The sequence below is a fragment of the Chaetodon auriga genome, chromosome 17 (genome assembly GCF_051107435.1).
Source record: "Chaetodon auriga isolate fChaAug3 chromosome 17, fChaAug3.hap1, whole genome shotgun sequence".
Lineage (NCBI taxonomy): Eukaryota > Metazoa > Chordata > Actinopteri > Chaetodontiformes > Chaetodontidae > Chaetodon > Chaetodon auriga.
The window spans coordinates 10566614-10584823 of record NC_135090.1 but is presented as its reverse complement, the minus strand read 5'-3'; the positions used below and the strand labels follow the sequence as shown (position 1 = coordinate 10584823).

General features: G+C 42.0%; 1 protein-coding gene across 1 annotated transcript; it reads left to right on the top strand.

The window, feature by feature from the left end:
• Window positions 1-1074: 1074 nt before the first annotated feature.
• On the top strand, window positions 1075-13044 carry ago2 (argonaute RISC catalytic component 2). The gene is made up of 20 exons (XM_076754003.1): window positions 1075-1357; window positions 2608-2655; window positions 4207-4387; window positions 4483-4603; window positions 4734-4915; window positions 5298-5434; window positions 5521-5655; window positions 6001-6088; window positions 6272-6419; window positions 6516-6635; window positions 7608-7730; window positions 7954-8087; window positions 8634-8818; window positions 9443-9602; window positions 9729-9819; window positions 10184-10378; window positions 10578-10712; window positions 11014-11115; window positions 11240-11439; window positions 11545-13044. Exons 1-20 carry the CDS (start codon window positions 1339-1341, stop codon window positions 11651-11653), a joined length of 2613 nt encoding a protein of 870 aa, XP_076610118.1. The 5' UTR covers window positions 1075-1338; the 3' UTR covers window positions 11654-13044.
• Window positions 13045-18210: the final 5166 nt, after the last annotated feature.

Genomic DNA, 18210 nt, shown 5'->3' with positions numbered 1-18210 from the left:
GTTTTGAACTGTATTCAATCTACATTTGTAATAAGCATGATGCTTTCATTGTCTTTTACTACTTTCCTGATACACCTCATAGATAGATAGATAGATAGATAGATAGATAGATAGATAGATAGATAGATGAAAAAATCAAAGATCTTTAACATTAATTACGTTTCTACGTTTTTACTGCTCCTTTATTAGGATACTTCATAATTTCTTCAAAATTCAACATATGTATAAATATGTCTAAAGTTATACATCTGGTCTAAATTTCATTGTTTTTCAACTGCTTCAAGCCGCCAAGTAATCTCAGCTGCACTGCAGAACCTTCTTTTCACAGTTATGTTGTTATAATATCGATAACTGAACAAACTCATGATTGTTTTATTATTTTCATATTATCTTACCTGACTTTATTACGTAGTACCCCGGAAGTACTCCCCTCACCGAGGCCACGAATTCCTTCCTGTTGCGTCCTGCTTGTTGACAGTTTTTTCCATTCTTTTTTTCTCTTTTTTTCAGATTCGGTTTGCTTTTCATATTTTATTAAACCTGGTCAATATTTTTTTAGCAACATGACATAGGACGATGATATTTTTTACTACTTGAGAAAACTACCTTGTGGTCATTCGATTTGAATTCGGGTCAAGTCTGAGAGCGCGCCGCGTGCGTCTGACATCACTGAAGAGTTCAATCAACAAGATAGTTCACCTCCCCTCCTGTTCTACACACACCGTTGGTCCTCACAGACGGTATTGTCAATGTTTCTCATGTGTGCACCAGTCTAAGATCAGGACGGTCGTTTGTAGGTTAATAGTATGAATGTGTAAAAAAAAGTTAGTTTGTCTCAGCTGTAAATAATTCATAAAAGAAACAGCACACAATGCACCGATACTTAATATTGTTATTTTTTTTCTTTTGCAGAATTGTAAAGCTCCAATAGATAATGGAAATGACCGATTTAAGATCTCAAACCATTGCGCTTGTAAGATAGTCATATATATTTTGAAATAAAAATGAAGGATTATAAAGGTTTAGGCTGCTCAACGGGAAGTGACCAAAGACGGAAGTAGATGGGAGTGAACTATCTTGCCCTGCATGGGTCTTTACTGTGCTATCTTTTCTCTCGTCTCTCGTTTTGTGTGTTGGGGGGATGGGGCCGTGCCGACGATGAGACACTCCAAATATTTACCACTTGGCTAACTAAATATCTTTATTTCCTCACTGGACTTCTTCCGTCGCTCTTGTAGACATAAATACTTTTTGACCACGTATGGTTTTGGGTGGAATTTGGCCAAAATAAAGTGGAGTATCCGTACGTCCACGACACACGCTTAAAAAGTCGACAAAATGTATTCCTCTGCTGGAGGTAAGTGGTGCAGCTAACATTAGCATCGGCTAAGTGATGCAGCTAGCACAAATTAACACAGTAGTTGCTACATTTTTATACTACATGACATTGAGCTAATGCTGAAACAACGACTCGATCCCTGTTTCATTTAGCTAGTTATTACAAAACTCAACAAATCCTTTGATCAAGAACATGTCGTCCCAGTCTTAAGTGGAGGCATTAGTAGTGGGGGCAAGCTTAGCTATCGTGCAACAACAAGAAGCTGCTGTTAGCCAAGTTAGCTTCAATGGTAACTCGTTCCCGAACTTGTTGTCACTTAGCTTTCCAATATAATTCCTCGAAATAGGATCGATTGGGGGTACAATTTCTGAATAAATAATGCAATTATAAACACAAATCATTGTTTTGAGTGTCTTGCAGTTTAGCGTTAAGTGTAGAATTAAAGCAATATTTAGCGGCCGACCATGCTATCTAATCTCATCACCAATCTTGGCTATGGTTAGCCAACAGTGTCCAAGTTAAATTTGGTGATTTCAGTGTTTTTCCACGACGCATGTTTCCCCACGCCATTGAATCGCTCTGTCAGTCTAACACAGACTTTATGACATTGGACATATAAAGGTTAAGTGTAGAGAAGTTTGACCGAGACTGGTTGCAATCACAAATCAAAGAGTTAACTCTCACTTTTTTCCCTCACAAGTTAACCAATTTTGTTAGAATATAGTAGCTTTTGTTTTTCCATGTATGCTTTTCTCTCTAGCACTGGCGTTTTTTAAATTGGGCAACTAACAGGCGTAACATTGTCTTGTAATTCTCTCAGTTGTAATAATTGCCCTACGGGTTTGTTTCTGTGGTGCTGGGGGCATCTTTGCCGTGCTAAAATATGAACTAGCGTGTAGCATTAGTCTATTTCCAAGAGGATGGGTGGCTTCAGCGGGGTTAGATTGGCAGCTTGCTTGATTCCTTCTGTGTGCCTATTGATAAGAGTTTTGAAAAAGGCCTCCCTGATTGTGGATGATGGCGTTGTGTAAGCGATAAAGGAGCGAGACCTACTGAAATGTATGTTTGCACTGGAAATGTACAAGTAAATATGAGCAGCACTCTGCACATATCCTCTTCCTGCCACTTGCAACATAAAGAAATAGTTCATGTTAAGATGTTATGCACAGATTTCTGTCCTGTGTTAAATGACGTGTCTCCACTGCTGTATATTTAAGGATTTTATGTGTTGGGCTGGATTCATAACATGTCATTTTTGTCCTCTGCAGCTTCTGAGATGCCTGAGGGACCCCGTTCCTCTGGGTCAGCAAGCTCTGGTAAGGTTTCCCATATTTGGCCTGTAAAGCCTTACACTTTTTAAAACATCCTTCATCCATCACACTATGTACTCATCTGAAACGCGGTTTTCCCTTCTGACTGTATATTGAAATTGTCCAGGAAATAGGGCACAGGTGATTTGGCGCTATAAGTGAGCTTTTAAGGAAGACGACGTCATTCTGGATAGTCAGTTTCCTCTCAAATGCTCCTCATTTTGTGCTCTGAATGGCAGAGCACATGTTTACACACTAAAGGTTATTCAATTGCACCGACCATATATTACTAGCTTTTATGGGTGTTATTCAGTTCGAATGAACAGAGCTGGAGCACAAAGATAAGGCGTTGAGGGGAATGGAGGGAGGGCCTGACAGTCTCACTGCAATGTCGGAAGTTGCTGATATGGAGCTTCTTGGTTCAGTATGGCTGCTAATGATGAAAGCCCTGTACATCTTCTCCAGGATAATACAAAGAACAGAGTGGTCTGATTTGGCTCTGAGAAGGTCCAAATGCTCAAATAGCTTATCAGTAGCTGATGGTTTGAGTTTTGGTAGCCTCACTGATGCCAGCCAACTCACAACCACAACACTCACAAGAAGAGATTAATCTAGAATATTTTGCATGAATGGCAGCTTGGAGAACAATTGATGATCTAAGTTGTGGTGTTAGGTGATGAATTTACTCACTGCTTCCTACTGTTTCCAAAACTTGGGAACAGCTATTGAAGCTGGCTGCTGCAAATGTAAAAGGAGACTCGTCTCACCTCAGATTTATTCAGAAACTAATTTCACCGGGTAAATTAGAACTTAAATGGCCGTCTTTTTTCCTTTTATTAAATTGGAGACAAAGATCAAGGCTGCCCTGCAAGCACCTTGTGTTGTCCAACAAGGTGTAAGAAGGGTTCATGGTAAAGCTCTCACTCGAAAAGCGCACTCAAACAGCTGCAATGAAATTAAAAGTCATGGCAGCTGTGGGCAGTGATGACAAATTTGGTTTACATGACTTGAAAATTAATCTTTGATGCCTGTCTTAAAAATGAAATCTTATGATAACCCAAAATAGTGTGTGTTAGATAGATCATGTCTGAGTTCGTCTCATCATTACAATTTTGATGTTGTACCACACGTAAGAAGCCTACTGATTGACATAGCTGAGCAGATTGTGCAGAACTGGTTGAGACTTGTCACAGACATGTCTTAGATCATTTCTTGCTGAAGGTAATCATTAAAGAGGAGACTCCTGACATCTCTAATTTGCAGGAATTTGAAAACTCCCCACACATTCTTGCGTTAATTATTTTCTAATGCTTTCAGGTGCCACAAAATATGTCAACAGCAAAAACATTTAACTCTGGAGTAAATGTTTATATTTCATTATGATCTCTGCTGAGAAACACAATACTTTTGTAATCTCAAAGTGACACTGTGCACTTATATATGTGAATTTTCCTTTGTTATGTGGTCAAAAAAATTGAGTCTTTAAGATCTTGGGAAATTTCTGACCTCTGTGTATTGTAATGCTAATTATATGCTTTGTTACTTTACGTGTTTTAGAACCCCCATCATCCCCAGTGCCAGAGTACGTGTTCAAGCCACCATCACGGCCAGACTTTGGCACCATGGGCCGGACAATCAAGCTCCAGGCCAACTTCTTTGAGATGGAGATCCCCAAACTGGAGGTCTACCATTATGACATCGACATCAAGCCTGAGAAATGTCCCAGGAGGGTCAATCGGTATGTACATGCGTACTGCTTCATCAGCAGCCCCTGGCATGTGGTACATCAGTCCAGGGCATTGTGGTAATTTATTTGTTTCATTGTGTTCCCAGTGAAATTGTGGAGCACATGGTCCAGCACTTTAAAACACAGATCTTTGGTGATCGAAAGCCGGTGTATGACGGGAGGAAGAATCTCTACACTGCCATGCCCTTGCCCATAGGCAGAGACAAAGTATGTATGTCTCAGGACAACCACAACAATAAAATCTCTGCTTTTGGGGGTATTGCATAAACATTGCTAAGTCTGAAAGTATCACAGCATTGCCTCAGTCTTTCTCCTTTTTTGCACATCTACTGCACAGGTGGAGCTTGAGGTAACCATTCCTGGTGAAGGCAAAGACCGCAGCTTCAAAGTATCCATCAAGTGGGTGTCCTGTGTCAGCCTGCAAGCTCTGCACGAGGCGCTATCAGGACGGCTACCCAGCGTCCCCTTTGAGACTGTCCAAGCCTTGGATGTGGTCATGAGACATTTGCCTTCTATGAGGTGGGTTTTTTATCACTGAACATGGATTCATCTATAGATAATAAATTGTCTTATTTGTAATTAAGAAAACATACTGTTTACTTTATTGCTGACCTTCTTCTAAAGCCTTCAGCCTGCTTTGAGGTGCAGATCTCCATTTGTGTTCATATAAACAGAAACTAAATTCATCTGCCACCCTGATAAAGGCAAACGAACCGGCATGAATAAACAGAGCGTGATAGGGAAGTGCATAACCTGTTGGTCATTTATTTAATTTCTGAGCGTACCACCAGGCAGAGATTAGGTTGCATTTGTGTCATTACAGAGTGAAAATCAGTTTGTAAATGCTTTGAATTTACATGAAATAGGTAATCTGTCATGGCATCTGTCCGTCGTGTTACAGGTATACTCCAGTGGGCCGCTCTTTCTTCACTCCCTCAGAGGGATGTTCGAACCCCCTCGGTGGTGGCAGAGAGGTGTGGTTTGGCTTCCACCAGTCTGTCAGGCCTTCTCTTTGGAAAATGATGCTCAACATCGATGGTAATTTTCAAGTTGATTGTGCACAAGTCGTGTGAAGTACCGTTGTTTCAGTGAACCTCATCACTCTGTGCTTGTTCCGTTCGCAGTTTCAGCCACAGCGTTCTACAAAGCCCAGCCGGTAATTGAGTTCATGTGTGAGGTCTTGGATTTCAAAAGCATCGAAGAACAACAGAAGCCCTTAACGGACTCTCAACGAGTGAAATTTACAAAGGAAATCAAAGGTAGGTGAAACTGAGGGGCTCGCTTAGTAATGGCTATTGAAGTTTTTGTTGCACGTTTTTATTTTGGGCGAAGTGTGTTTGTAGTAAGGTTGTGAATGTTAAAATTTGATTCAGTTACTATATCTGTATATAATGAATCATATAGACCTTATTCAGTGTTCTGTTTTTAGAGTTTTTGTTGAGAGTTATTAAAGAAAAGAAACTTTATTCTAAAATACTTTTTTCACCATCATGTGAGGAGTTATCACCCATGTCATTTGTCACAGGGGCTTTCCAAATGGAACTTTGTAGTTTGTAGGTATTTTTTCCAATTCTGTTATCTTTTGTTGTGATTCTTTCAACCAGGCCTGAAGGTGGAGATCACACACTGTGGGCAGATGAAGAGGAAGTACAGAGTGTGCAATGTGACCAGAAGACCAGCCAGCCACCAAACGTAAGAAAGCTCTTCTATCTCGTCTTTCTCTACGCCACATCATTGATAGTTACACTGTTGCTGAAGTACGTCATCTGCAGCCCAGCAACAATAAAAGTGTTGTTTCATGAAATGTATAAATGTAGATTGTGTGAAATCTTGACAGGACGTGCTGTGCTTCTGTGGTGTGTGTGCTTCCCTCAGGTTCCCCCTGCAGCAGGAGAACGGCCAAACTATTGAATGCACAGTAGCACAGTACTTCAAGGAAAAGTACAAGCTCATACTGAGATACCCCCACCTCCCATGTCTACAGGTGGGACAGGAGCAGAAGCACACCTACCTACCTCTAGAGGTAAGCATCTTCGACCTCATGTACTTATTTTGTAAAGTATGCCAGTTTACTATACCTCTAAACCGGTTTCTGTTTCATGTGTGTCGCCCACTTCAGGTGTGTAACATAGTGGCGGGACAGCGCTGCATCAAAAAGCTGACGGACAATCAGACCTCCACTATGATCCGTGCCACAGCTCGATCGGCACCAGACCGTCAGGACGAGATTAGTAAATTGGTAAGTTGTGGTGAGATGAATATGAACTGAATGCAACGCAGAAGTTAGCTCTGTTCCTGACAGACGTTACAGCCTTAAAGTGGTTGTCAAAACCTTAGTTTCCACAAGCTTGACTCGACTTGTGCAACAACGTGAGAAAGTAAACAGTGAAAGTTTTGACATTGCTTCCGCTGCTCATTGCCACGATTAATAAATAATGCTTGCCCCTCAGTTTGGGACCAATAGCAAACCATGTCAGGGTTGTGAACTCAAGAACTCTCTGCCCCAGTCAGGTCAAAGCTGGCAATGTGACCAGGAACAAGAAGGAAAAAACAAGTAACAAAAGCATGTAGTGTCGCTGGTTGTAGCCAGCCCTTGACATGTGACTTCCCACAGCAGAGAACTTTGGAACATGCACACATGCCAGCAGCTCCTGCCAGGGAATATTCTTACCGGCCAGTTGTTGGTAGTCTTGTTAATAGTTGTGTCACAGTCACGTACACAGTGCTCTGACAATCAGACAGCACTCAAGGAAAATGTGATTGGTACAGAAATTGTTACGGCTTAAAAATGTGGTCAGTGGCATATTTTCTTCACTTACTTTCAAAGACAGGCTTTCCTCGACTGTTGAGGTGAGATAAGGAAACGTGTCTCCCCATTGCTGCCAAGTGTTTGCTGATTGGCTTCTGGAGATGAGGGTTTATGACATTGGTTATAATTAGCTGGAACCTTACTAACCTACATTGGTTTTCAGTCAGCAGTAATTTACATGTGGTATGTTGGCTCGACACCAACACTGCCACAGCAACACACACGGGGATTAGTGATATTCATTGTTTTTTTTTAATGCTGTTTGTGAGAAACTATAAACGTTGAGTATAAGAATATGTAAAATATGAATTTGAAGAAGAATTTCAAATTATGACTAACATTTTGCAGTTTGCACGAGAGATATTCACATCTAATCAACCTGCTGTGCTTTTCTGCTTTCAGATGAGAAGTGCCAACTTCAACACTGACCCTTACGTTCGGGAGTTTGGAGTGATGGTCAGAGATGAGATGACAGAAGTGAATGGCCGTGTCCTACAAGCACCTTCCATTCTGTATGGAGGCAGGGTACGTTGATCAACAACTAACCAGTTCCAACTAGTCAAAAGGCAATTGTTGATATCTACAGCTGTGGTCACTGATGCTCACTAAATGTTTAAAGGGCTTGCCATATAACGCACTTTTCATGCACGCACTTGCGACACAATTCATTTGTTAGTATTACATTACACTGGAAAAACTTTATCTTGTGTCCAATGACTAACACTAACATGGCTGCCGTCATTTGCAGAACAAAGCAATAGCCACACCAATCCAGGGAGTATGGGACATGAGGAACAAGCAGTTCCACACTGGCATTGAGATCAAAGTGTGGGCCATCGCCTGCTTTGCGCCGCAGAGGCAGTGCACTGAACTCCTACTCAAGTAAGTGAAGCACTGCAGCATGTTGCAAATGGATCCCATGTCATTATGAACCTTTTGTTGGGTTTGATGGCAGGCAGCCCACCATGAAGCGGCTGATGGTGGAAAGTTGTGAGCATAGCTTAAGGGCTGAAACACACCCCATAGAAGTACACAAACACAAGGATACGCTGAGCTATGAGCTGGAGCTACAAATGTTGTACTGACAGAAATGGCTCAAAGCTGTCTTTTTTGATTTGTGCCTCTGTTGGGACTTTCACAATTGTTGCGACAGCCCAGTTTCCAGTCTCTCCCTGTATTGCGCCCCTGAGGACTGAGGTATTTTAGCTCTACAGGGGCGTAGGAGTGCATGAGAGTACGTACAGCTGTGCCGTTCATTTGCAATGTCTTTGCTTGGTTGAATCAAGATACACAGGCTAGCCCAGGGTCAAAGATACCATTAAGTGGTGTAGTTATGTTTTAAGCATTTCACTTGCTGTTACTTTCTCTTGCAACCTAAACTGCTAAACCTTATAGCAACATTACAATAATCATCCTCATCTGTCTCAGAGCGTTCACAGATCAGCTGAGGAAGATCTCGAGGGATGCAGGGATGCCCATCCAGGGTCAGCCTTGCTTCTGTAAATACGCCCAGGGGGCGGACAGCGTGGAGCCCATGTTCAGGCACCTGAAGTACACCTACCAGGGCCTCCAGCTGGTGGTCGTCATCCTGCCAGGGAAGACGCCCGTCTACGGTGAGGGATCCACTCGTACAGTCACTCGTTCTTGTGTCGTTTAGGGAGGAACTTGATTCATATTTATCTATTTATGGAGCTAAGACATTCGACTGAATAATAATGCTACGACAACATGCAATTAGGGCTGGGCAGTTTAAGTTATTAAAGCAGACGACGTGCTAATTGACACCACAAACTCTTGTTGGTTTAAAGCAAATGTTTGTGCTGCGGGAAGGCATTGCTTAAAACAAACACGTTTCCAAATCAGCAAGGATTTGTGTGATTAGAGAGAGTTATATTTGAAGCCCTGGCAGTTGGTCTGGTGTTTCTGAACATGCCTGCTGCTTCAGTGCCCGCTAAGCAAGTTTTACTGCTTCTATTTCTGCTTTAGGAATTGACCACAGGGAGACACGAGCCAAATAAAGCTACAGTCTCCCCATGGTTCTTTTTAGCTGCTCCTCCATCCACTTCCCAACTCACTCTGTCATTTAAGCATCAGGAATTACCCCTGCGTAGAAAATGTATTTATAGTCCCAAATGGCTGTGAGTGGTCAGTGTACCTGTTTGCACTTGATGTGACGTGAGTATCGTACCTGACTGTGTGTGACTGATGTTTCTTTATCATCCTGCTGCGTGTTGTAGCTGAGGTGAAACGTGTCGGGGACACGGTACTCGGCATGGCCACACAGTGTGTGCAGGTGAAGAACGTTCAAAAGACGACTCCTCAGACCCTCTCCAACCTCTGTCTGAAGATCAACGTCAAGCTGGGCGGCGTCAACAACATCCTTCTCCCACAGGGCAGGTGAGTGACGATACTGACCATGAAATCCTGTAATTAATCAGTGTGTATGTCTTTGTAATATGGCACCCAGCAATATGGAAAAATATCATTTTCTTGTGCTGATTTCCACCTGTGTCAATACTCCAGGCCGTTGGTGTTCCAGCAGCCAGTGATCTTCCTTGGTGCAGATGTGACTCATCCGCCTGCAGGAGATGGAAAAAAGCCTTCCATCGCTGCTGTAAGTAACACCACACCATACTATGAGTATTTTCCCTCCACAAGACACTTAAATGGGGTGTGATCTAAGTGCTAAAATCACAGAATTGTCAACTGTCTCTGCAGCTTTTAAGATTTGTTCAAGTCATTGTTTTGACTTTTTGCCCGGTACAAAACCCCTCTGTACGCTGCTCACCTGGTACGCAGCTGCACACACACACAGTTACTGAGAGGTAGTGATATAATAGTCGCTGTGCATGTGTCCATCCAGTAGTGCAGTAAATTGCTCTTGCATTTGTTTGTCTACCCTTTAATTCTTAACGTTGTGTTGTATGTCATTATAAGTCAGTCCTTTTATTTGGTACTAAATGACATTTCCTTTTCAGGTTGTTGGTAGTATGGATGCTCATCCCAGCAGATACTGTGCTACAGTGCGGGTGCAGCAGCACCGTCAGGACATCATCCAGGACCTGGCCACCATGGTGAGGGAGCTGCTCATCCAGTTCTACAAATCCACCCGCTTCAAGCCCACCAGAATTATCTACTACCGCGATGGCATCTCTGAGGGCCAGTTCAACCAGGTGATGCACAGATTAGAGAGGACGCAGGATAAACTATGAAATATCAGTAAACTTTGTTTAGGGACCAATATAAGAAGATGATGTACTCAGCAGAGCTCAGTGTTGATGTTGATTTCTGTAACAATATTTTAACCTATGTATTTTGTTTCATCTGTGCAACCTTTCACCTGTTCATTTATGATTTCTTTGGACTTGACAGGTCCTTCAGCACGAGCTGCTGGCGATCCGTGAGGCCTGCATAAAACTAGAGAAGGACTACCAGCCTGGCATCACCTTTGTGGTCGTGCAGAAGAGACACCACACACGACTGTTCTGTATGGACAGAAACGAGAGGGTCAGTATTTTGTCAATAGTAGGAGTTAGTAGCAATTTTGTCAGTTTTGTAACCAAGAGTTTGAGACTGCAGTAGAAAAAGATGAAGCACCAAATCAGGGGCATTACATAATCTTTTCAGTAATTTGGTGACACGAGCATTTAACCCCCTACTTGGTATGGAATTCCCATATCTGCAAATCTACTTTTCAATCAAAAAATATCGTGCAGAGGTGATATGGTGCCTTTGCTCTCATTAAATTAAGTTTGTGATCCACATGTAATTAAACCATCCCAACTCTTTTGCACTAATACTGTTGCAGGTTGGGAAGAGTGGCAACATTCCTGCAGGCACCACAGTGGACACCAAAATCACTCACCCATCAGAGTTTGACTTCTACCTTTGCAGTCACGCTGGCATTCAGGTAAGAACTGAATTGGGATGACCTGTAATTGAACTGCACGAAAACCAAATGGATCATCGGCCCATTGGCCAGTAATGGAAGACTGTCTGTAGCAACACCTGTCCTCCATCGTCACTCCTCGCAGGGTACCAGCAGGCCGTCTCATTACCATGTGCTCTGGGACGACAACCACTTCTCTTCAGATGAACTGCAGGTTCTCACCTACCAGCTATGCCACACCTATGTGCGCTGCACCCGGTCAGTTTCCATCCCAGCACCAGCTTACTACGCCCATTTGGTGGCTTTCCGGGCTCGCTATCACTTGGTGGACAAAGAGCATGACAGGTAAGGACTCAACACACCTGCGTACTTGTATTCTTATGAGTTGAACCATATGAAATTTTCATGAACCCCCCCTTACTCTGTAAATTTCTGATGTTTCCTTTTCAGTGCCGAGGGCAGTCACACATCAGGCCAGAGTAACGGGCGCGACCAACAGGCCTTGGCCAAGGCCGTTCAGATCCACCAGGACACCCTGCGCACCATGTATTTTGCCTGAGGGCACACAGCCCCGTGCGGGTTGGGATGGGTGAGACCCCACTGATGAAACACACTACCCCTCGCTGTCTCACTGTCAGCTGTCTGTCGATAGCATCGCAGAGGTTTCACATCGCGGTCTCCCCGCCGAACAGACCTGTCAGTTACCCACATGTCTACAATTGTACTTCAGCCCCCGACCCTCCCAAACCAAACCAGCTATTAAACTGTAAGATGCAAAAGAATCCCTCTTCCGTGGGATTTGAGCTGGAAGAGGTTTTATTTACATGTTGTGCATTAGTGTGTGTTTGTATTTGTTGTGGGGAAATATGTTGCAAAATATGAAAGGAAAAGGAAGCGTTTGTACACTGTTAGAAGACATTTCTAAACTAGTGGGCAGTATCATTATGATTTAGAAGAAGCTGTTCACCCTCCTTCTCCCGTTTCTATTGTTTGTTAGGGTCTTGGTGCTTGAAGGGAGAAGGATCAAATTCATCAAAAGATGAGGGGGCCTGTTCACTGTTTATATGCCTAAAGATTCGCTCCTCTGACAAACATTATTTATCAGCCAATCAAAGCAAAGTGCACTGACCAGAATGGGTACTTCAATCAGGACAAAAGTACTTAATATACTGAGGGTTGCGTGTGATTTTTCACATAGGGCACTATGTGATGAAAAGTGCCATTCGAGACCACCTTTCTGTTGTCATTTCTGTGTAAAACTATGAATTATTAGGCCCGCACCTGCTGGGTTTTCAGTATTTGTCCTTGATTGACGCTGACGACCATTTTATGCCAAATCTGGTGACGACTCACTAAAGGATTCTTTGCATCAGATTTGTTATCAACCCTTGAAACAACACTTAGTTCATTGTAGATGAGGGCTTTTAGTGTTCCGATAGAGATTGAAAGAACAGCAATTTTATCCTTCTCTGCCTCTCTTGTTAGTCTGAACTGAAAGAGTTGCACCAGTAACCTAATTCCCATGCCGAGACATAGTGTATTGGGACTGGCTCCCAACAAGGACACCTTTCTAATGTACTCTGAGCCGTGTTGATAAAAGACACATGACGTAGAACTCAACATAGAGGGGAACTTGATGAAATCTTTTTTTTTTTTCTTTTTTCCCCCTTCAGTTTTTATAGTGTAATTTAATTTCAATCATTTTTGTAATGAATATGCATGTAGCTGACTCATGTTTTAGACATTTAGGCATTTGTGATACTTGTTTTATTTCTTCCTTTATACACATTAACCCTACTTCTATGTTTTAATGTATATAGCAGCAGGATAGTGTTTTCTGCAGTGTCTTTGTCAGAGCGGGACATTTGTTTGGCGTCTCGATATCCAGGCATTCGGTACAGTGGAGTGAAAGCTGCAACGTTTTTAGAGTTTAACCGATCGAAATTCCCTAAAGAAAAAAAAAAATCTAGTGTTTGCTCCAGGACTCGGGAGCAGTCGTCGCACAAACGCTTGGGTTTTATGCAAATGACTTTTTTGTGAGTCTTTATACTATATAGTAATGTTGGTAATAAGGTATATTTTGAATAAGCTTTCAGTGGAGGCTGCTGAAAATATTATAGAGAGGTTTTTTTAAATAACCGGCCCATGTGTAGTCTAAATTAACACTGTCTATTTGTATACAGATTTTAAGTGCAAATATTCTCTTGCCTTCTAAGACTGTTACGGTCTTACTAATAATTCTAGACATTTCCTAACATCCCACCTAAGTTTTACGACTAAGTTAAGCTGGCGAATGTTCTCATAGTCTTGATTGGAGGCGAGTAGTCTACATTTTCTAACTATGCATCATTTTTAACCAAGAGATATAGCAGTGGGGTGTCTCACATGAATTGGGGTCATTTTTTTTTAGAGGTAGATAATCAGGGTTTTTTTTTTCCTTTTTTTGTTTTTTGGGGTTATTTTTTTAGCATGTTGCATTTAGTAGCGTTTCTTAGTGCTTGTCAGCGTCTTCATGCCTTTCTATCGGGATGAAGTATTTATGTGGTCATTTGTAACCTTGTAGATTTTATAGCCTGAAAATTGGGTGTATCCTTTTTAACGCAGAATCTTTTCTTAGCCAAACAAGATTACGAACTTTTACACGATTACTATTCAAAAGACATAGAAGCACAAAAGGACATCTTGATTCGAGGTGCTAGAAGTTTTCACTGTAAAAACCACCTTAATTCCTCACTGGACTGGTCAACAAGGCTTTTTACTTGTGTGTTTAAAAAGATGCTTCGTCATCTTGAGGATCTTTGCTCTCCCTTTGACGTCCTCTCTGTGTTACCCTTTTTACTCGTTACCTGTAAAGCAACTAGAAATCCGACTGACTGTGTTTGTGGGGCATTCTGAAAAATCACGTACTTGATATTTACTGTTATGATGTCAATATTGTTCTTATCGGTGCTGGTCTCACAACATGTAAATTTGGATGCACTTTTGATAGCAGAACGTTGGTATGACTTCTACACATGTGTGTTCCTCAATCGAAGCACGAGGCTCGGCCATATTGTGTGACACTGGCGTAATTGTATGGAAATGGCCGTGTGTTCTACCTCTTGTTACCTGTTTAAGTGTTATGGTAACATCACACTGCTGGCCATTTCTGTATAATTACCCCTGCTATCTATCTAATTGGCATTGTTTGAGTCTTGCATTGACAGTAGAGGTTTTAAACGCTTGGCGTGCGTGATGGTGAACGCGCTTTTCTCAGTTTATGTAGTTGTGTGATTTTTTTTTTTTTTTTTTTTTTTTTTTTTTTTGCATAGTTTTACTCAGACTGATAAGAGAGAATGTGCTTTTTAAGATTTTCTTTTAATGGTTTTGAGTATTGAGCTGTACGACCAAATTCTTGAAGTGTGTTTTGTATTCACACACACAGCTTTCCCTTCTTTCTTTCCTTTTATTCTATGCACCAATGAAATGACTTTTTTTTTTTTTTTTTTTTTTTTGGGACACCTTGACTTTACACCCGAGCAGTGTAACAACAAAAGCAAAGCCCACGTCAGGCGTGATCATTGCATAAAATGGAAATGTACGGCAGTGGTGCTGTCAGACTGTTAGTATTGCTTGCTACTTACAAACATAACAAAGAGAATAAAATAAAGCACAAGCCGAAATCCACGTGAAGGTAATTCCGCATTTGATCAGATCCATTTCACCACATAACATTATGTAATCACATGCTATCATGCGCTGAAATCTTTGAGGGTGACTGGATCAGAACCAGTGAGTCTGAGTTGTGTTTTTTTGGAGACTGGCGTCAGGCTGTGTTCGGGAATGTGGATGTCCTCGGAAAACGGCAGTCATGCAGGGAGCAGGAAAGTGGACGCCGGGGGTCCTAAATGGTCACGTGCTGAGATTCAGAGCAGGAGGTGGCTTTGTACTTGTTGTTACTGCTTCTTTATGTTTTACATTGCATTTCCGAGCACCTTAACCTAGCAGATCACAATGGCATTGCTTTTCTTGGAGATAAAACGCAAACATTTGACAATGTTGTTTTTGCACTAAACAAAAATGGACTTTTGTAGCTGTTGCAGCATTAAGAGTATTTATCAGGTGGCAGACTGGCAGCCTCGTTTTTTAATGTAGAAAGGAGCAGTTGGCATTGGTTGCTTTTCAACATGCAAGGAGCACAGTTAAACAGGGCCCGAGAGCCTCGTGTGTGCGCTCTCCATTCAGATAACCGCGCCTGCTGATCAGCAGGGATTCTATCCAGCCAACCAGCATTCAGCGCGTCGTCTTTCAGAAATATCCTTATGCCTTTAACAAAAGAGTGAAACTTACAGTGGCGTGGGTGGGTTGCCTTTGTACAGTGATGTGGGAGAAAGGTGCTTTATGCAAAACAAGTTGACAGGTGTCGACAAGAGCCGATTAGCTCTGCACAGTAAGATTTCTGCAGAGACATGGAGGCCAAAGTGCTGCTTGAGGTGGAAATGTGCAGGAAGTTTGACGCCGGGGGCTTGGTCCCTGTTTGAGACGGCCATGTGCGTAGAATAAATAACGCTGAAAGTTGGGCCTCATTTTGCGTGTGCTTTGTGACTCCACCATAGACTTCACATATCAAGATTCAGAAGAGGTGTTTCCGCTTTACATAAATCTGCTTGAGTATAATGGGCTAAATCAAGAGTGTGAGTGGAGCAAATGAATACACCAACCTGGATGAATGTGGCTCGACTTTACATGTTAAATGGTGCCCAAGGTGCTTGGATCGGTATTCAGAACACCTGCAGTGGTCGCGCTGATGGCATTACAGGATACTTTCTCATAGATGTGCCACCTCAGTTTGGCTGGTTTTGTTTTTTCCCCGTATCTTTTGGAGTGGCCAAAGCAGGGACAAAGCAGGTTCGAGAAACGGCTTGTTGGTAAACGTTCATGGCATATCGTAAGCTAATTGAATTGATCAGTTCATTTTATTTTCTTGTTACCAGGGTTTGTTTTCTCTTATATAGTAAAATTTAGGGTTGAAAGAGGCCGAGACAAAATTTCTCCCAGTGTAATGCTCGGCCTGTTTACTTTTTTGTTTTTTGAATGGTGTGGGAATAAAATCAAGCCCAGTTTCTACCTATACATCAGTTTATTCCAAACCATCACACCCTGTATAATAACGTTTCTCTTCTCACCCGTCTCTTGTAGAGAAACTATTGCTGATATAAAGAAACCTCTTGTAGAGTAGAACCTATTTTCCTATCTCCGAATAATAACAATGAATGTACTTAGAGCCTGTGTGGTTTGTAATATTGTATAGGCCATCCACCCAGTACATTTCTACTCATGTTTGCTTCTCGTGTACAGCCTTTCTCTTTTTCTTTTTGCTGTTTTCTCCTATTTATAGGCCTCAGTAATTGCAGAAAGTATTCTGTTCTTGAGCATTTGTTGATTTAGATGGCACTCTCATCACCGCCGATGTCATTAATCTTTTCTCTGATGAACAGGAAATATACAGTTGAGATGTCTTTCTGTCGGCTTACTGGAGTTTTAGGAGACAAATGTTTCACACTGATGCAAAGAGTAGTCATCGTTTCTGTTCTGCCATCATGCTTGTGTGAGGTGCTGTAACATAAGCTGTGTGTCTATTCATATATATATATATATATATATATATATATATATATATATATATATGTGTATATGAGATGGTTGCTTTGGTGTGTGTGTGATCTTGTTTGCAGTTAGATTTTTGGCTACTTCTTGCCCTGTAAAATCCTCCCGGAGTTCAGCTCACTAACTCATTAGCGCAGTGCCACTTGAAAGCAAAGAAGCGAAGGTTTCTGTTAGAGCGTAGCTTGTGTTCCTCGCCTTTGGTGATTGTATTATTCCACAGATGTTTTTTAAAAGTACCAATTCGGACTTACAAGGCACTCAGCTGGCTTCAGCAAGCATAGTTTTCCTGTTCCTATTCCTACATAAACCTTTCTGAAGCATCACTTTGTCTTTGAAGGTCAGTCTTTATCATGCCAATGTCCACAAGTCGTGTGGTGTCCACAGGGTCTCTCCAGTAAAAAGTTTGACTACATTATTGTTTTAGCTACAAATCTGAAGTATTGAGTACAGATTTAAATGTTGTACTGGTAGACCTGAGGAAGCCATGACACCTCATGTCCATCGCATGCTTTTCACTTCAGTTCTTAGTCTCGGTTGCAGCATCGCCCGGAAGGATTTCAGAGGTGTCTGCATGTTTTTCCAACCTTTTGTAGCCATGCTAGCAGTGTGGCTGTCCAGATGGCGGCATTGGTCAGATGTTTGATCCAACATTTTGGTCTCTTCTTAAATATTTCAGCAACTATCAGAGAGATTGCCATGAAGTTTGGTTCAGCAGGTCAGATGTTTCACTCACAAAGTGAAATGTTGCAACATGTACTAGATGGATTGGCACAGAATATGCACCATCACGTCAAAGTTTTTAAGCTTGTTTGTTGCTTTAGTTTATGACCAAACACCTGCAAAACTGATACCATTCCCGTCAGCTTCAGCTGTGCTTTGTATTAAGGACTAATGAGCAGATGCTAAGCCTGGATGGCGACAGTGGTAAACATCTGCATGGAAGCATTGTGAGGGTGTTTGGCTATTACCATGATGACGTTAGCATTTAGCTCAAAGTGCCGGTGTGCTTCAGTTCAGCCTCAGCTGCTAGCATGGCTGTAGACTCGTGTTGGTGTGTTACACACTGAAAACATGTTTGCAGCTCATTTATGTGGTAACAAATACTTTCCCTTTACACAGCATGCCGTCTTATCCTTATTTTGTATCTGTCAGTTGTCAGTTCTTGACAGTTGTTAGTGATATGTAGGAATTTCTGTACATTCAGACGTGAATCTCAAGCTTCAGACTCTTGGTGCTCTGGTAAAAATAGACCCAATGTTAAATCTGGATGGAATGAAATCTGGCAGCCGTGACTGAGGCTGAACACGACACAGTTGTTTCCGTTGGACATTCAGGGTTATTAGGCCGGGAACTGTCGTAAATCTGACTGTGGAGAACTTAACCTAGTTTCACCAAACCGAACCAACGCCATCCAGCTGATCCACATGCATCCAATCATGAAAGACTCATGGGTATTTTTGTATTTTCAAA